This window comes from Protopterus annectens, chromosome 4.part1 (genome assembly GCF_019279795.1).
Source record: "Protopterus annectens isolate FY-2018-M chromosome 4.part1, PAN1.0, whole genome shotgun sequence".
Classification (NCBI taxonomy): domain Eukaryota; kingdom Metazoa; phylum Chordata; order Ceratodontiformes; family Protopteridae; genus Protopterus; species Protopterus annectens.
In genome coordinates, this window is record NC_056734.1 from 452,097,782 (window position 1) to 452,118,670 (window position 20,889).

The 20,889-nt window shown below is 42.6% G+C and overlaps 1 protein-coding gene across 1 annotated transcript in view; it reads right to left on the minus strand.

Annotated features, from left to right (window-relative positions):
* Nucleotides 1–2,006: 2,006 nt before the first annotated feature.
* The window catches only part of FBXO22 (F-box protein 22), a 381,068-nt gene continuing 362,185 nt past the window's right edge, over nt 2,007–20,889 (minus strand). Inside the window, exon 7 of the mRNA XM_044070271.1 lies at nt 2,007–14,021. Within this exon, the coding sequence (XP_043926206.1) occupies nt 13,595–14,021 (427 nt within the window). The 3' untranslated portion in view covers nt 2,007–13,594. The remainder of the gene's footprint in view (nt 14,022–20,889) is intronic.

Below are 20,889 nucleotides of genomic sequence, written 5' to 3' on the forward strand. Positions count from 1 at the left end.
TAACGTTTAATGATTCTGACTGGTCAGCATGGGTTTTAAATTCATGGTCTGAAGAAGCAGTCATTTTAAGTGCTTACCAATTGTTTGTTATTTTTTTGTGCAATTAAAACTTTTAGATCTATAGTCGTGATCGTCGCAGGATATACAAGAGACAAACTTGACAGCTTGAAAGTGGTGTACTAAATCAAAATCAAGCAACACTCAAATGCTTCCAAAAACTGACACTGCTGCCTTTCACAGTTTGAGAATTTCAGTGTATTATGCTAATTGTCATATCATGTTTCTTACATGCCATGCAGATACACTGCATACACACACAAAAGAAAGACCTAAGTGTACGAGGTGTGATAATTTAGAACTATAGAATGTCATTATCTTAAGCATCACCCAAAGAAATATTTTGCAAAGTCTGACATTAAGGAAACTGTATGAAGGAAGTCATAATACCTCTTCTGATTTTCTGAGGTTTATTTTCCTTCCCAGTGAAAAGGGAACTTCATTTTAGAAATAGCGTCTAAAGAAATCTCAACCCAAGAGTCAGAAGAAATGTTTTCTTCAGATTTTGACTCAAAAAGAAGAGACACAGGATGCTTAATTAAGTCCTTCCTCTTCCGAAACTGAAAGATAAAGGACCTTTTTTTCTTCAAATGAGCGGCATCAGGAGAAGTTGCCTGAAAGTTTTAAAATGCAAAAGACCTATACCATTCACCCTTTTACTCCTTAATATGAGATGGAGTGGAAAGTGGTGAAAGGTGCTTTGTTGAGATTTTTTTTCTTTGAGTATTTAGCTTGTTTTAGACGTAGCAGACAGATAAATGACCCTGATACCCCCTGCTGTACTAAGACCTGGAGTATTCTGTCAAGCACTTCAGATACACAAAAGCAGTGCTCTCTATTCTCAGCAACAACTTGACATCCAAGTCTTGCTGGACATGCATGTTTTCTGTAGTGTTCCATGAAGCAACACCAGAGGGGTCAGGAACATCAGACTGACAGTTTGAGGACTCTGTTACAGCAAACGAGGATGTGCGGGTCTATAGAGGTCAAAGGCAGGGTAGCTTTGGAATCCTCTTTGATGTTACTTTTCTTCCTCATCTGAAGGGGGGGATGTCCAAAGACAGTTTTCATGGTACCAGCTCTCTAAATGAGAGTTTTCAGGCACTTGCTCTGTACAAATATGTTAAGGCTGTTACACAGACTGTGAATGTCTTGGAGTTATAGACAAATTTCTCAGAAATCTATGTTGCAAGATTCTGCTCCACAAAAAAAAAAAAAAAAAAAAAAAAAAAAAAAGTTGCATGGGAATCTTTGTATGGTATATGTCTACCATATGGACATGTCTAGTGGCAAAGGGAAATAAGAAAAAATGTACCACAAATTTTAGTCAAAAAAGTAAAGAAAAGGTCCACTGAGGGGCACTTATCTGCCCAGAGAATCCTGTACAAGATGTCCACTGAAAAGAGGTCGCTGGGCAGGACAGCATCTGACTGAACACTTCAACAGCAAGAAAGTTCTGAATTTTGGCACCCATACTTATCCTTTTACATTTTTCATTTCCTCATGCCTCCTTGGACATATGATCCATGTGAAGGCACCAAAAAACTTCTACATCAACCACTCAGCCAGACATCCAATTCTTGGCAGGAAATGTCCCATATAGCTTTATGCTATAACAGTGATCTACTGAAACATCTGCAGACCTCCAGCAAATAAAATAGGGAAACACAAACATAAAACAACAAGGAAATTACAAAACTAAAACAGTAAGAATAAGTACAGGCTAATACACTGCTAACAGTAATTTCAAAGCTAGCTGATCCAGCTAGAGGCTGGTGTCTGTTTCAATATGCCTACGTATTTTACATATCACACTGCTGAATTTCCTTCAAGAGGCTCCTGAAAAATGCAATATATGAGACAATGCATAAGTAAAAATAATCTGCACTCCGCAACAAATTAAAGACAGTAACATGGCAGACTTTCAAAGTTATACATTACACAAACTCCATGAGCACATCAAATGACAATTTATTACAAAAAAAAAAAGGATTACAGGAATGTGTACAGTAAAAACAAAAAAACAAAGAAAACACACATTTGTTACTCCAACAATAAAACCATACTTTTTTAATGCTCAAACCCTTGTCTTTATTGTACATCTTTGTGAAGAATTCCTTTCAGTTACATTTTGACAACATATACTTTAAGACAAAATCTTTGTCACTCTTAGCCCATGTATCAGACACAGTAAGAAAGACAAAGTAAAATTATTTTTTTAACCACTGCAAAAGCAGATGTCAGAGAGCTTCCTGCAGAAGCAAACACTAGTCAGCTCAACACAGTCACTTTTCAGGCCCACATAAAAAAATCTCAGCACACTGTACCATCTAACAGAGCAAGTAACACACAAAACTCTGTGCTGGGTGGCAAGAAAGAACCAAGGAGCACAAGGCCAGGAGTTCTCCTTATGCTACCATGCTATAACTGTGTGGGTTGATGGCAGGTGGCCACGTTCCAAGCATGCCACCTAGAAATCATAAAAAACTTCTACAAGGGGGTATAAAGGAATGAAAACTAATGTGTCATTCACTGCAGAGAAATTCATTAAGTAAAATCTAAAATGCTCTAAATAAACTGATTTAGATCATTATGCTGAATGAGAAAGACCACTGCAGATAAGCCACAACTCCTTATGAAATTGTACCATTACCACACACTTCCAGAAAATGTAATGGCAAAGTATGATGCTACAGTACATTAAAATGCCTTAATTGAAGAAAGCCTGACATAACCAGGAATCGCCCAGTCATATTTAAGTAACCGTTATACTAACACCTTCTCCAGGAGAAAAGTCTTTACCATGTGAGAATCAAATAAAACCCAGTGTATGACAGCTACTGAGTAAGAGATACATTCACAATGCCTAAAAAAAACTGTGATTTCCCTAACCAAATAAACCTAAATTAAAATATTCTGAAGCCTTTTCTGTACCACCTCCACCAGACCATCTTGTAAGACAGCCTCTAACAGGTAAATGTCCATTTAAAACGGGACCAGAACACTCAAACATTACTACTGCTGCATAAATGACCTTTGTAAAAGTCTTGGGGGCACAGGATAAGCAAGCTACATAGAAGCATCCAAAAGTGGAATCATGTCTCCTATTCTTAAACTAAGGAATATCCTTGCAGCACTTGCATGCACTCTGCATATCCCTACAGCACATCAAAACTACTGCTCAACAGGGAAAGAAGGAAACAAGAAAGGGAAAGCAAAAATGAATGAATTCCACTATTTCTTATGTCAAGAATGGTTCTCCCCCCTGACTCCTTGTTAACAGAAACATCAAGAAAAGGCACAGCTTTTTGCTCATGGAAAGAACTGCCTGGCATTCTTCTGGAACAGTATACGTACTTAACATTACCTCTAGGAAGGAAACCTGCTACTTACATCAAGAAGCAAAATAGATAACTCCACTGCCAATCTGACCAGGCACTCTAGATGAATGATCAAAACTGCAAACTCTGACTGCACAGTGGCAATTTTCTCTGAATCTGACCATTAACAAGGAATGCTGAGACCAGGATGAGCAAGTAACAAGATAACTGAAGATACAGCTAACCAGGAAGGAAAGTCACAAAGAGGTTTTAGCCACAGATGCTGGAAAAAAAAAATCACTCTAACTTCTAACCTGCCAGCACAACTGATGCTTACTGAAGTCTACTTAATGGAAAACAGTGCATGGGAGAAGCTGGAAGTTGTAAAAAAAAAAAAAAAATGCTACAGGATGAAGAAATAGCTCTTCTATTCCATACAGCCAGGTTTCACAGCCAATGCAATTACGGTATATTTCAACTCACTTTCACGTAGCCATGATCCTACAACCCAGTTAACGCAAAACAGTTAAAATCCACAACTTTCTCTTGCAACACTGGCAAGCCTCCTGCTCTCCCTCATACAACTAATTTCAAATTCACAAACCTACGCATTAAGACATGAAAGTTTTGGATTTCAGCATATTTAGCTGAAAGGGCTTGTCCTTCTGTGGCTTGCTGATGTGACATGTTCAAACAAATCAAAATCTACATATTGCCCTGAAAAGGACTTGGTCACTGAATGATGTATCCATAACATGTAAACTGCACACTGCTCAGAAAATGATTAATAGAAGCTCTGAGTGCTCCTGGATGGAAACATCCATGTTATGCAAGTTATGCTGCTTGACATATAAGCAACAAATATACAAAAGAACCTTAGACATCCTATCAAGAAATTTTTCACCTGATAAGCAATTGAAAGAAAACAGTTTTCACAAAGTCCTATTATGCTAAAGTGTAAAAATATGTGGTTTATATTATTTTTGAAAAAGAAATGAGAAATATTTTCTTAAAAGTGTCAATACACTGCCTGTCAGAAGCAGGGTCTGCAAATACTGAACTTAGCAGGCAGTCAGCTATTTAATTAATGCTATGATCTGCTAATGAGCTACTTCCTGTGGTACAGAGTTTGTTTCTCTCAGTCTCTATCTGTCTACTGTGCGACCTTGAGCAAGTCACTTTGACAATGTTTTAGGGCAATATGGAATTTGGTCTGGGGCCCCTAAAACAGTCTCCTGGACTGCATGCCTAGCAACTACCCATGAAGCAGGCCTAGTGCACTGGTGAAAACTGACAGCAGTGTTGATGGCTCATGCTCTCTTACCTGCTGAGGAACACGGTTATATTTCTGGACATTACATGCTTATTACTGTCAATGTGATTTCTGCAAATTATGTTTATGTCATACGTAATGTAAATTTAATTTGCTGGAGGTTTTACTCCTGGACTGCCACTAAAAATGGGCCCTGGCCAGTTTGACTTCTCCAGTCAACAAAGACAAATAAATAAATATATTACCTAGTGTCCCTAGTGATGGAGGGAACAAATCATAACAGTGTATTTCCGGTGTGTTATCTCCCACTAAGAAAGAATAGTTGCGTAGAATCTTACCATAGCCTTAGATGTCCTTCTCCTCCATGTTGCAGTATTGTTAGTGTGGGATTTGCCCACCTCAGGCGACCCGAACATCGGCTCCTATACAAAAGCTTAGGCCTGGCTGCTGTAGGTGTGTGGGACGTCACATGTAGGACCATAAACCAGGGACCTAAAATGTGACATCAGCACGCACAGACCTCAGAACGTAGTGGTAGGCTGAAATTGCTGATAGGTGGACTTTTACTGAAGAGTACAAAAAACAGTCTTAATTAGTTCACACACATAGGTAAGGACTGTGGGAATCTGCCTGGCAGGGGGTGCCTGTCCTTATGGAGACACCATTTGGAGAATCTTTCCCATTTTGATAAGTAGGATTTCCTAGTAGTTGGTTGCCTGGCCTCCCTCAGGACTAAAAGCATGTCCTGTTGAGTAGTGGTGTCGGAAAGGGATTAGAGGTTTATCACCCAGAATGTTAGGCCTAACATCTGCTGGTGAGGATGAATTAGAGTTCCCTTTTGTTGTGTGAGAAGGTCCACCTTGTGGGGTAACTTGTGGTGATTGCCCTTGGCTAATGAGAGAAGTAAGGGAACCAGTGCTGCCTTGGCCAGTAGGGAGTCACCAGTAAGATTTTTGGTCTATCCTTCCTGATTTTCGGGAGGGCTTTTTGAATGAGAGGGAAGGGTGGGCAAGCATATAGAAACCGTGCTTCCATGGAATGCTGAAGGCAACTACCCTCCAGGCAAGTGGAGAGTGGTCCTTCGTGCAGAGTTTTATCAACAGTCTGTCCTGCGGGGAGGCAAACAGATCCACCTGAGGTGCGCCCCACCAATGGACAATGTCTAGAAAGGTACCCCTGTCCAACATCCACTCGTAAGGTACCCCTGTCCAACATCCACTCTTAAGGTACCCCTGTCCAACATCCACTCTTAAGGTACCCCTGTCCAACATCCACTCTTAAGGTACCCCTGTCCAACATCCACTCTTAAGGTACCCCTGTCCAACATCCACTCGTGCTGTAGAGAGGATGTTCTATTGAGAATATCCACTTGTTTGTTGCCCTGAGAGGGGATGCATGTTGCCTGCAGGGTTAAATTGTGCCTGGAGGCGAGGTCCCAAATTTGTAGTGTTATCCAGCACAAGAGGTAGACCCCCTGCTTGTTGAGATATCACATGACTGTGGTGCTGTCTGTGAATATCTGAAGGGGCCCAGTTGAAGGACAGGAAGGAAGGCTTTCACAGCTAGAAGAACTGCAGTAATTTCCAATACATTGATATGTTTCTTTTGGAGGGTAGGACTCCAGGCCTCCTGTACCATGAAACCTTTCATGGCAGCCCCCCACCCCAGGTCTGATGCATCTGTATGCATATGCTGGGCTGGGGAGGGTGGTTGTAATGGAAGGCCTAGGTTCAGAAGTACTTGATGGCTCCACCACCTTAGTTCTGCTTTTAGGCAGGGCAGGAGGGTAAGTTGTTGCTCTAGGGAATGTTGGTGGTGTGCCCACACTTTACAGGTACCAATGGAGCTTTCACATGTGCATTCTGGCTAGGGGCAGCATCAGGATGGTGGCTGCCATGAGTCTCAGGATTTACAGGAATTGTCTTGCAGATATCTGATGAACCTGCAACAGGGTTTGAAAGTGAGTGGAGAGTAACAGGACTTTGTCCTGGGGGAGGAAAGCCCGCATCAGGTTTGTTCTGATCCTGCAGCATAAAAGATAGTGTCCTGCTGAGGGATTAAGGATGATTTTGGGAGGTTGAGGGTGAATCCCAAGCTGTGAAGTAGGAAGTGGTGAACCTCAGATGATTTTGCAGGGTGTCCTCTGTTTCTGTTAGAATGAGGATGTCATCTATGTAGGGGTAGATATGGACACCTTTGCTTCTGCAGAAAGCTATGGCTGGGGCTAGATATTTTGTAAATACCCTGGGTGCAGTAGACAAACCAACGGGCGAGGCTGTAAACTGAAAATGAGAGCAGGACCCAGTGAAATGTAAGAATTTTCTGTTGGAGGGTTTTATGAGAATATGGAGATATGCTTCCTTTAGGTCTAGAGTGGCTATAAATGCCTGGACTGGCAATAAAGGAAGACTGGTTTGACGGGATAACATTTTAGGAAAAAGATTTAGGAAGGATAGATGTAATATTAGTCTCCAAAGGACATGTTTTTTGGAGACCAGAAAAAGTCTCGAGTAGAAGCCCTTTCCTTCCTGGCCTGGAGGGACAGGTTCTATGGTTCCTAATCTCAGAAGGTCTTGCAGTATGTGAGGGAAGAGATGGAGTTGATTTTTTTGGGGAAAAGGAATACCCCTTGGAAGGGGGGTTTTCTTCCAGGAAAGGAAATATCCATTTTGTATGATTGCCAGTACCAAGCGGTCTGATGTGATGAATTTCCAAATGGGAAAGCAGTAGGAAAGGAGGGCTGACAAGGGAAGTTGGGCAAGGCAGTCACACATTGTTGGGGCCACTTCTATCTTGAAAAGGCTGTCTTTGACTGGCTTGTGAGGCAACTGGTCTGGAGGAGGTTTGCCTCTTACTTCCTCTCCTATGCTGGAAGGGGTAGCAAATGAGGGGGGCTCCTGACAAAGGTAGTCTTAGCTGGGAAATTCCTGTAGTATTTAGGGATGGGGGACACAAGCAAGTGCTTGATGTCCTGAAGCACTTTACTTTTTTCCTGCAGGTTTTTGAACAGGTCTGCAGACTGTTTACCAACAGGGGCGTCTAGGATTTTGGACTTGAAATCCTCTGGTAGGGGTTTAGAGGTGTAGCCAAGAGCATCTGCGGAGTACTAATGCATAAGCAGCAGACCTAGCAGAGGCCTCTGCTGCATTGTAACTGCATCTAATAGAATTGTCTGGCTACCTGGGAAGCCAGGGACAATTTAAATGCCATCTCAGATTTAGTGGGACAATCAGGGGTGGATGCCAGGAGAGTAGAGGCGTGTGAGACTAGGTCCAAGGCATATTTAATCATATGGGTTTGATAGTTGATAGCTCGGAAGGCTAGGGTGGAGGAGGTGTAAACCTTTTTTTTCCTATCCTGTCCACACATTTGCTATCTTTATCAGTGGGCAGAAGAGATACTGAAGGAATCTGTCTAGACTGCTTATCAGGGGATACAGCAATGACAGCAGGGTCTGCCAGGGGTGGCTTTACTAGGAATTTCTGTTCATCTGGATTGTCGAACCAGTCAGGTCTCTTAGGGGCTGGGGGCTGTGAGTCTGGGTTCTTTGATGCTGAGGTGAAAGCATCAAGGTAGGCAGGGATGACAAGTGGAATGGCTGAGGACGAAAGAGATTCCACTTGGAGGAGTTCAAAGTACCTTCTTTGGGTGTCATTTGGGAAGTGTCCCATTTAAAGTATTCTTTCATTTCTGTGATAGTCTCCCCAAAGGTGATACCTTCTGGAAGGGAGTCACCTTCTATGGATTCCTCATCTGGGGAATAGTATTAAAGAGGGGAGGCAATTTGTGAGGAATAGGAGACTGATTAATCAGAAGATGAGTAGTACCGTTCCTGTTCTTCCTCTCCTTCCTGGGCAGTAGGCAAAGGGAGAGAAGGGGCAGAAGCAGGCCTGGGATTAAGCACTGGAATAGTAGAAGGGGAAGTGGCTGTGGGCTGAAGGGCTATGAAGGCTTGCATCAAGGACCTGGTAAATGATTACCAGTCTGCGACTCCAGTAGGTGGAGTCCGGTGTTTTGTTTTTGTTTCCTTTTTACAGGTGTACTTCGGGGAAGGCATGGGTTCAGGAGCCTGGGAAATGGTAGGGATTTCAGGCAGTGGTATTCCGGTGGGTCATCCAGCGATATCTGGTTCCCCCTTGACATCGGTTGGGACAGACATCAGGGCTATCGCTGCAGACGCTCTGGCCGTAACTTCCAAAATGGCTTCCTTGAGGGGGGCTGTCCAAGTAGACAGTTCTGTTGGACGTCCCTCAACCCCTACATCAGAAGCTGGCATGATGTCCGATGGCAGAGAAGCAGAGGAAAGTTGGCTTAGAAACCTTGGCCATTTTCTGTGGTGGCACCATCGCAGCGGCCGATTCGGGATTCATCCTAAGTTTTTTGAGACTCTGGTTTACCAAGTATAAGTTAAGGGTGGCCAGACTGCTACTAAGGGTCTTCGGTACAAAAGAATAACAAATGGAGTAAGCGGTATGGTCGTGCTCCCAGCCTAGACAAAAGATGCAACAGTCGTGCATATCTTTATGCGGCATCTGGCTCCTGCATCGACATTTATCCTTCTTAGCTGACATCGGCTAACAGTAACAACAGCAAACCAAGCTCCAGCAAATAAAAGGCGAAAATCCCCAACGGGGTACTTAGCTTTAGAAGTCTTCGAGTAGAGGAGTGAAGCGATCGATGAGACATCGATTGCGGTTAAAAAGTTCTGAGGTCTGTGCGTGCAGACATAACATTTAAGGTCCCTGGTTTATGGCCCTGTGTGTGACGTCCCACACACGTTCAGCAGCCAGGCCTAAGCTTTTGTATAGGAGCCGACATTCCGTTGCCTGAGGTGGGAAATTCCACACTAAGAATACTGCAACATAGGAATAAGAGGACATCAACACAAAGTACTTCAGTGAAGGAGAAGAAATGGGTGGAACATACAAGTTCCTTTTCCTTGTGCAAAACAGGATAGCTGGAACATTTGGTGAGAACAAACCTAACTGCTGCAGAAAACATGACTGGGAAAAGAACAGCAGAAGGTTAGGAAAACGACATGCCTATAAAAATCTGCAGGGGTCTGTTGAAACCCCACATACTTTTCACATGGTCCAGACAGTATTCCATTCATGACTATCTGAAGTCTTATAAGGATAACAAACACATACAATACTGAAGCAAGAGTTGAACGGAGTTGATATGAGGCAGTATTACATGAGAAATTACACCGTGATCCTTAAAATGCTGGCCAGGTTGTGTTTTGGTGGGGTAGCAGTCTTTAGGCAGTCAGTTTGTCAAATGCTTACTGAACATTGTGGAATAAATGTGCAGCTTCTGATGTACAGATTAATAAAACAAGCAGATCACTGCAGTCTATTACATGAAAGCAGGAAGGAAATAGGTGTGGGTGTGTGTGGAGTAGGTTTCACCTATTCTAAGTACTGGTAGACACCCTGTTGGTGACACCCTTTTGTCAATTAAACCAGTAACACCATGGAAGGCAGGACTTTCATGGTAATACATAAGAATGTGCAACAAGACACAGATCACAATAAAAGTATTATATCACCTGTCAAAGCAGTACTGTAATTGACATCTGGAGCATAAACAAAATAATAAGGCTGCACTGGAGTGAACATGCCATCTATTTACGTATGGGTTTGCAACAATCCAAGATAGATCACAAAGAGGAAAAGTCCAGTGCAAACAGCATATATTTTTTCCTTCCCATGCCTGCCAATCATCAAGCCTTCCAACAACAATACACACAATACAACAAAATATTGTGGGAAGAAATATCCAGGGAATTGTTATGGCTAGGCTTGCATAGGCCCTAGGGCCGATAGCCTAGTACCAACCTATGAACCTATGAACACATCTGTTGCTTACTAGAAAACAATCATGGAAGGTTATAATCAAGGCATCCATAAGGGATTTCTACACAACGTTAGCTCTTCTGGTGAGCATGAGGCTGATAATATCAGTAATGTGTAACATGCACACTAACACGTGTGCATCTGTGTCTGTTACAACTCACAGCCTTCCTGGTGGGAATATGCTCTTGCCCGTTCTCCACCTTTTGCTGTGACAAGTCAGTTCTGCAGCAGAATAAGAGGTTTCCTTCCTCCAAGGACGAATGACCATGTTGTACTTTAGGTACTGCTGTACTACTGTTTGTGCAAAACTGCTATGCACTGTATTAGGATGCTTCTCCTTTCCCCACGGTTGTGTGAGCAAGAGTTAGTACATATAAGTAAGGGAGTCTACGTAGCAAAGCTGGACTTGCCTCTCTGCAAACACTTGCAAACATGCATGTGCAAGTGGGTTATTAAGAAAAGGGTTGTTGTCAGTTTTGATCAAGGAAATGGTTAGAGGGTTTTGTGGAACTTACTTTGATGATCAGTTCTGTACAAAGAAATGATTAATGAAAAACTGTGCCTTGATTAGAGGAGAAGGCTAAAATGGTTCACTTTGCACATGGCAAAGAAGACAGCAATGTCAAAGTAGTTCTACCCAAAAATAAATGAAGAAATAGCCACAGATGTCTTGCCGACACAAGGCATCAAATATTGACCATCTGGCAGACCTTGCAAAGTTCACAAAAGTTGCCCAAAATGCTATTTTTTGAATCTCACCTTCTGCTTTACTGATCAATGAAAGGAATATAAAGTCTCCTCGACAGATGATCCTGGTGTATGTATTTATTCATTCATTTACACATTCATTCAGTTTATCATGGTAGTACACTGATCACAACAGAATATATGCAGGCACAATCAGTGTAAGAAACAAGTTCCCACTATGCAACAAGTACTCTAAACTGATACTCTAGTATGTCGCCCCAGTTTCAAAAATTATTTTTGTCTACTGAGGGTTGGAAGGGGGGCAGTGGTGGACTTGACGCTGCCTGAAAGCAAACAGCTACACTGGCAGTTTAGTCTAGGTGTCATTATTGCTCCATGGTTTAATGGCTCTATAAATATCTGCATTTTAAAAATGAAAGTTTCAAAGTTATGAACAGTTCAATGTGCTAAGAGTCTTGATAAGTGGTGAGTAGATCACGAGATATCAAGTGTGGCTAAAAAGGTTCTAGTTTACTATCTTGGTTTTCATGACTAAAGAAGGCTCAAGAGAATAACCAAATAAAAGCTCTAACACTCTAGTACTACTCCAGTGTTCCTTTCAAGAGTGTGATGGTTTTGTAAAATTGCGAACCTTTGCACACTTTCAGTAATCGTGAGGTTTCAGTTGTGTCTGTAAAAACAGAAGTGGCTAAATCAGACATGTAGTATCAATGCATGCAATATGGAGGTGGAACATAAATACAGGTGGTCTGTCAGGGGATGAAATAATGCATATACATGTCCAAGCCAGGTTGCCAATAGAACAGCAACAGTCCTGCACAAGCATTTAACTACATGACAGTCAGTGTAGAGCACTAATATATAAGCATCGATCTTATTCATCCATCCATCCATCCATCCATGCCTATGAGCTGAATCCAACTTCTAAACAGACTGTGACTCCATGAATAAGTTAATAAAAATGTGCTGCTATTGGCAGTAAGGACATTATAACAAAGAATTAAAAGGTGTATAATCTTGTTAAAACTCATAACAGTTACAAGTAACAATGGCCAGAGCAACCTATCTGCTCAATTTAACAAAATAATAACATAACAAGAGCACACCGCAAATCTCTGTGGTGCCAGCAATTATGCTTTGACTACTATATCACAGCACTCTGTTGACAGACACTTCCATCGATAGTAAAGAAATCCATATTGTGCGTACATTGCAGGATAATTGAACTTATAACCTAAGAGAATCTAGGTTAAACATTGCACCAATGTTGGACCAGAAACAACTGAACTTGCCAACAAATCAAGTTCTTGACGTTGACAGTATTAAAAAAAAAAGAGGCATTTTTTTAAGGAGAGGCGGTGTGGGGGTGCAAACCTCCCACACCACCATATCTCTAAATATACTATTTCTGAAACTATGAGACCCTTGTATACAGAGAAATCTCCTTGCACCCACAGTTCCACAATCACACTGATTTCATAGCACACTTGATTACAACTGACTATTCTTGTTCTGAATAAACTGGATCCAACAGGCATCCCAATATGGTAGCCCTTCCACAATAACGAACCGCTGACAACTGTCACCACCAAATGCAATGATGCAGACGTTAATCCAAGTGCTATCTGCTGAAAGCAGATTAAAACAAGAAGCACAGCTGAATTGTTCTTTAAGAAAAAAAAGGTGAAACTGCACCATTTGTTTTATACAGTTAAGTCATATTTGTTAACTACTTCTTGTAGTTAACAACACACAAAAGTCTTGTGACAAACAATGACACCACAAAAGTGATTCAAAACCCAACCACTATAATCTCAAAGCATGCTGCATGGATTATGTCTGCTACTATTTAAAAATTGATCAAAAGTGGTGTGGACAAATGAAATCAAACCAGATGATGAACAGCAGTAAGGCAAAGCAGTAGTCATCAGTGTGAGCAAGCAGTAATCCCCTGGTATTCTCTTTCATTGGGGAGTGCTACATAAAGCGGAAACTACCACAACTATAATTTTTTTATTTGATGCAGAAATGCACATCTGAGGCATTCCTGAACTTTATAGTATTACTTTTCCCAAGCTGTTTATATCTTGGAACAGAAAAATTTTCCAGGGTATTCGATAGCAGCCAAATTAACTTGCATGGTCCGATTCTTTCCCTCTGTAATTTCCAAGCTTCCTGGTTTATATGTAAATTCAAGCAATGGAAAAGAAACTTTACCATTGCAATCACTAGCTATGTTACACTGTCTAGCATTTTATCATGATACAGTTTTACGTAGGGCAGAATGTATGCAATACAGCTTGTCTTGTCTAAAGACGCTTCTGGAAAGTTTTCAGATTAAAAACATAGGCCATTAATGTTCCATCACAGAGAATGCCTTAATGATAGTCTTCCTTTGTGGATCCTAAATGAATGAGAACAGTTATAGTAGTGTAATAATGAATAAGTTCATCCTTTAACCGGCTGGAACATTCACGGAGAGAGAAACTGCCTGTCACTATTCGATCACACCCAATTTCTCCATTTCCAAAAAAGCCAAACAAAGGAACAGTTGGAAAGGTCTTCCTGAAAGCATCTGCCTCAACATTCATTTTATTGCCATAGTACTGCTGGCCCCTGCCCACACAGGCAAACATGAAGCCAATGGTGTTCTTCTCAGGAATGCCAGCTGCCTTCAACTGCTGCATGGCCGCTTCTGCAGTTTTCACATCCATCACATCTTGACACAGAATAACACTAGCTCCTTGCACTTGGGCTCCACTAAAAGCCAATCCAGTCACACCATAGGAATCTTGGAGGCAATTTCTATTTGAGAATAAAAAGACAGAAAACATGTACTTAAAACTTAAGAATCAATAACAACAACAGACTTTTGAGCTCTTAAAATACAGAAATAATGCCCATGTTTAATAACCCAGAAAATCAGATTCCTCATTCGTTTAGTTATCCATTTGTTAACTGGGGTACATCAAAAAGGTCCTTCTTGGAATTTAATCAGTCACAACCCAGGTCACAACAGCAAGGGTAAATATATATGATTTAGTGCAACCTATCGACCAGTGTGCTTTATTTGGTGGTGGGACAGAAAATAAACTATGAAAAAACTCATACAGAGACAATATGAACCTGCAAAACTACACACAGTCAGAGACTACTGATCAGAACTGATCCACTGGCCCTACAGGTGTGAGGCAGAGATCATAACACTGAGAAACTCTGCTGCCTGTCACCTGATAAGAACCATGCAGATGTGCTGGTCATGGATGCCATTCTGCCATGACAGAGGAAACAATGCAACACAGTATAAGATGACACTTAACACTAAGACACACACACACTAAAAGACTGCAGTACTATCAATACATTACTGGTTTGCCATCAGCCAGGTACAGTGAAAAAGCAAACACAATCTTTTACAAAGTAACCTTAATCAACATTACAGCTGCATTTGCCTTGTCCTTCAAATGATTACTACATTTTTACTAACTAAAGGGCAGTACAATGGTTTAGACTGCATAACCTAATTTTTTAAATTAACTTTACCCAATCAGAAGAGAGAAGCTTCAAGGCTTTAGTGACAAAGGGAGATGGTAAGAACACAGCCAGCTGAAATTTTGTAAAAAAAAAAAATATATAGATCATTGGTGAATATTGAAATAAGTTATACAAGATGCTTATGTTACAAATGCATTAGAACTGTATGTCATGTGTATATCAAACTGCTTGTACAGAGGTGTGTGTTGAAAAGGCATTACCAAAGTGCTGTATTTGAAACCACGGTGTGCCCTACTGGAAGAGAACAGAAATGTACATGCACTACTATAACTATTTAAATGTATTTATTTTAAGAGAGGAAACTGGAGTGTTAACCTCAGTCCTGCAAACTTTAGAAAAAATATCTGAAATTAAATTACCTTACAGAACACAATAAAGAGGCTCTCTCTCAAGTTTGCAATTCAAGTAGAGACACAAGGTCTGTACTAGGAAGCTTTCTGTATGGTCCTTGAAGTGAACTAATTGTTACTTTTGAAGCATGAAGGAAAGCAATTATTTTATTACTTCCAGCACTGGCCAAAGATCTGAGGAAAAGCCCTTGTCTGTATATCAAGTTCTACAATGGGGGTTTTGGCCTGGAAACTAAGGTCAGACGACCAGAAATGATGTTATTCTGCAAGCTATCCCAGCTGTAATATTTTAGATATTAAATTTGAGAAGTCTGTTAGTGAGACAGAGCATTTTACATTCGGTCTTGGACCTGACAACAACAACAAGATCCATTCACCACATCTGCCTTGCTCTAGTTTCTAGGGAACGGTATAACTCTCTTAGATTCAGGTCAGTAACACAGTAAAGCTTAGTTTAGATGTTCTTCTTTATTTGTGTGAGCCTGTACTGCAATGTTATTTTAAATATTTCCTGTGGTCTTGAACGCTGATGCCACTGTGAACGTATTATTAAATATATTTAAACCTTTCATTATGGCTGATCTGTGTAGAGATAAAGGTTTGAGAGTAATTGCATATTTATTTGGTGACACTGTGTGGGTCACTCCTAACAGCTTTGCTCTTGGACTAACTATTATTTGTATTAGTATTAATATTACACAGTAAAATTGGACACCCTCTGTTAAGGGCCTTAAAATAGCTGATAAGGAGTGACTGGTGGCAGTGGAAATGATCTTGTAGTCTGGGCAGAAGGGGGCATAGCTAGCAAACCTGTGTCAGCCTTTCCCGTGTGTGTGTGTGTACGTGTGTGTGTACGTGTGTGTGTACGTGTGTGTGTACGTGTGTGTGTGTGTGTGTGTGTGTGTGTGTGTGTGTAAATCAAACCTGAAAGAGTGCGTGTGTCAGCTACTTGGGCAAGGACATGAAGCACAGGTTGGACAGAGAGAGTGCTGGAAGTCTAGCTTGGTCACTCAGCTGAGATATCAACTCTATAGCTGTGCCAGTGGGGAGTCTTACTGGGGATCTGGAGAAAGGGAAACCAGCCCTGGACTGACTGTGGTCTCTGTGTGCTCTTAAGGGAAATTGCACTTGATGCAGACAGCTGCATCTGGAAATAATGTGTGTGTGTACTTGTCATCCTTTCAGTGAACGTCCCCCACTGTAACTACGTCTCCCACTGTAGCTAGTGGTGAAGACTGAGGCTCCTTGATTACTAATCCAGTGAGGGCAGTCACAGTCTTATGAGAAGTATGGCACCATATGGCTGAAAATGAATGAATGAAGTAATGTAAGGAGGAAATAGCAATTTATAGTGTTAGAAGACCACCGTTAACTTCCAACTAAAATATGTAAATTATGCCCTTTTCAGGCTACAAAGCAATATACATACTTCAAAGATAGGAAACCACTGGGATCTTCACTAAAAGTTTAGAAGTGCTCCTAGAAGCCAGATAAATAAACAAGTATGCAGACTTTATGGCTTTGTTTAAGGGAATTTGACACTGCCAAACTGTCATTGAGCAATATGAAATTGTATGAAGTCTAGGGATACAAAAAAAAATAATTACTTTACCTTGAGAGAGAACCTTGCTGGTCACCCAAGCCATATATTAAAAGTTAATGATAATTTACAGACCAAGCAGGCAGGCTCCAAGGTATCTGACCTTTAACCAGAGTAAATCTCGCAGAAAGGAGGACCAGTAACTAAGAGAGAGAGAGACTGAGTTTCCAAAAAGCACGGCATGTGCAATCCTTGTGAAAAACTTCCTGAGATACCTGTTGTCTGGAGGATCAAAAAGGCCTACTTATGGCATACCCACCTGCATGTTAAAAAAGAAGTTATGTACTCACCATAACATTCCATCTGAGTAGTTATACTTCATTTTTCTTCAACCTGTGGGTATTCGGATCCATATCGGATCTGAGCCAGCAATTTCACAAGCATCTGCTCAGAGCTCCAAGCTCCTCCCCCTTACCCATAACACACCACCATCTACTACCTTCCCTCAGATCGAGTTTGCTGCAAATCAAACTAACCAGCAACTCAAACTAGAAAGAAACCATAACATGATCATAACATGAGAAGTTTCGGGGGAAGGTTGAAGAAAAATGAAGTGCAACTACTCAGATAGAACGTTATGGTGAGTCCATAACTTCTTTATCTGAAGTAGTTTACTTCATTTTATCTTCAACCTGTGGGACAGAGTCCCCAGTTACTCTCACCCCTGGGAGGCCCTCATGGAAGGATATTCCGGAGCACCGCAGAACCAAAAGATGCTCTCCCAATAGAGATTAAATCCAACTTACAATAAGAAATGAAGGCATGCAACTTAGCCCAAGTCGCCGCCACACAAATGTCATCCAGTGACACCCTAGACCAGAAAGCAGCAGACGTCGCCATAGATCTGGTAGAGTGAGTCGGACCAGGTGGAGACAATCCTTTGTCTTTGTAAATCTGCAAAATACATAGAGTAATCCATCTAGCTAAAGAAACTTTGGAGATGGCCTTACCTAAAAGGGCTTAGAAAAGGACACAAACAACTGGTCAGACTTACGGAACAGCTTTGTTCTTTGCAAATAAAAATCAAGTTGTCTATGAACATCGAGTAAATGCAGTTTATATTCACCTTTGTTTTGAAAATTTGGGAAGAAAACAGGCAGATTAATTATTTGGTTAATGTTTGATTCAGATGCCACTTTTGGTAAGAAAGAAGGGTTTGTGCGGACAGAAACCCTATCCTTATGGAAGATCAAATAAGGGGGCACAGCAGACAAGGCCTGAAGCTCAGAAACCCACCTAGCTGAAGTAACAGCCACTAGGAAGGCTGTCTTCCAGGATAGAAACTTTAAATCCACTGAAGCTGCAGGTTCAAAGGGGGGTGCAACCAAGGCCTGAAGAATCAAAGTAAGGTCCCAAGGAGGAACAGGATTCTTAACTGCAGGGCGTAAAAGAAAATTGCCTTTAATAAAAGCTTTACACAATCTGGAAGAGGCCACGGCATTCATGTTCTCGCCAACATGAAAATTTGAAATAGCTACCCATTGCACTTTCACAGTAGACGAACTGGCCCCTTGTTGAAAAATGCTGGCTAAAAAATTCAGGACCGCGGATACAGGGGCCATAAAAGGGTCCAGCTTTCTCTGAGATGCCCAAATAGAAAATCTTTCCATTTACAGCGGTAAATCTTCCTGGTGGAAGACTTGGGAGCCGCCACCAGAATAGTTTTAACTGAAGACGAAAGTCCGGGAGTCCTGGCAATTAAGGGAACTGGAGCAACCAAGCTGTCAGCTTGAGGCTGTCCAGACTGGGCGGACAGATGCCTGAGGGATGACAAATGAGATCTGGACAGGGATCTAGACTCAAAGGAAGAGCTAGAACATGAGATCAGAGGAAGGGGAACCAAACCTGACGAGGCCAGAATGGGGCAATAAGTATCACCTTGCACCCCAGTCGACAAGCCTTCTGAAGAAACTTCAGAATGAGTGCTAATGGGGGATAAGCATACAGAAGCCCAGGAGGCCAAGCATGGACTAGTGCATCTGTGGGGGGCTCCCCTGGTGAGGAGATCAGAGCGAAGAACTCGTTGCACTTAGCGTTGGAAGGTACGGTACGGACTGCTTCAAAGACCACTCGTATGGCATCAAACTAGCCTGACTCAATTTGTCCGCTAAATGTTGGAGCCTCCCAGGATGTGTGTTGCAAACAGAAACCAACTGGTGGGCATTCGCCACTCCCAAACTCTCATAGCCTCGCAACACAGAGGGTAAGACCTGGTTCCTCCCTGTTTGTTGATGTACCAGACAACAGACATATCTGACTGAATTGCAATAGTTCCCAGAGGAAGAACATTATGGAAGGCCTGCAACGCTAAAAGCACTGCTCTCATCGCCAGTACACTGATGTGCAATCTGGTCTCGATCTGGGACCACGTGTCTTGGACCATCCTTCCCAGATAATGCGCCCCCCCACCCTAGCTGGGAGGCGTCCGTGGTCACTGTGGCTTGGGCTGTGGATGGAGCAAAGGGGCATCCCTTTACAATCTCTGGCGACTGGTCACACCAGAGAAGTGACGCCCTGCAGGCTTTGCTGATATGAATTGGGTATTCCATGGGGAGATCCAGCCAAGACTACTGTACGGCTAGAGTCCATTGTAGATCACGCATGTGAAAACGCTTGCAGGGGAGGACAGAAATTGCGGCAGCCATACAAACCAAGACTCTGAGAACACCCGCCAACGTCGGCAACCCGGGGCCAAGAATCAGTGAGACATAAGCATTTAGACTCTGGACCCTGTCTGGAGTTACGAAGACTTTCAATTGAAGGGTGTCCAACTATGCACCGATAAAGTCTAACATCTGAACAGGATTCAAGAGTGACTTGGGAACGTTGAATGTAATCCCTAAAAAGGCTGCAAGATGTAGGAAGAAATCCCTGGATTGGCAAAGAAGACGCCTGGTGGAAGCAGCGAGGAGCCAATCGTCTAGGTAAGGGAATACCTGAATCCCCTGAAGCCTCAGGTGAGACGCTACTACTGCCATTACCTTGGTGAAAACCCTGGGGGCTGTGGTGAGACCGAAGAGTAGGGCTCAAAACTGGAAATGACTGGCTCCCAGTTGGAAGTGAAGGAATCTCCTGGAGCATCTGTGTATCTTGATATGGTAGTAAGCGTCCTGGAGATCTATCGAGCACATCCAGTTGCATACTCAAAAGATACGGTGGAATGGACTGCATGGTGACCATCCGGCATTTCTGTTTGGCAACAGCCAGGTTTAAGGTCGACAGGTCCAAAATGGGTCTGAGGTCCCCAGTCTTTTTTGGCATTAAAAAGAACCTGGAGTAAACACCTAACCCGGACTGACCGGGGGGGGGGTTCGATGGCTCGTTTTTGAAGCAGCTTGGAAACTTCTAGCCCTGCCATCTCCCTATGAGCGGATGAGATATCTGGGAGGCGCTTTGGTCTGATTGAAGGGGCAACAAACGGGATCGTGTAACCTCTGGATATTATTTGTAGCACCCAATGATCTGCAGTTATGGACTCCCAATGCTGCCAGGTGCAATGATAATCTTCCCCCGACTGCCTCCGGAGTAGGGCAGTCGGGCAACCCCTCAACACTGCTGCGCGAGCCTGTCTGAGAAGGGCTCCCTAAATCCCAAAGTTCCTCGGACCCCCTCTGCCTCTGGGCCGGCGTCTATCAGGTCCCCCTCTGCCTCCAGGGGACGAGTTGTCCAGAGAATCCTGGGAAAACTGAGATTTCCGGAACCACATCTTCTTTTGCCCTCTCTGATTCCGGGAAAAGGATCTTTGAGGGTTAGAGAAGCGGATTCCAATGGTGACAAGGTCTTCCCATCTTTCTCACTCTGGATCAGGGTGTCACAGATGGTCCTCCGAAAGAGAGGAAAACCATCGCAGGGGGCATTCGTAAAAAACGCCTTGAAGGGGTCTGCAAACTGACACAGTCTGAGCCATGCGTGTCGCCTCATAGCTACGCCAGACCCAGCCGCCCTAGCTGCTTCTTCAGTAGCATGAGAAAGGAAGCGCATGGACATGTTTGACACTGATTTCAGAGTGGACATCTTTGCAGAGAACAGACGCTTATCCTACTGCAAGTCTGGGGGCGACTCAGCTAACTCTGTGACTAGGTCCCGCTGCATTCGTATGACGTGTGCCAAGTAGTTCAGCACTCGGATGGAAAAGGTCACTGAAGAATACACTCGCTTTCCAAATCGA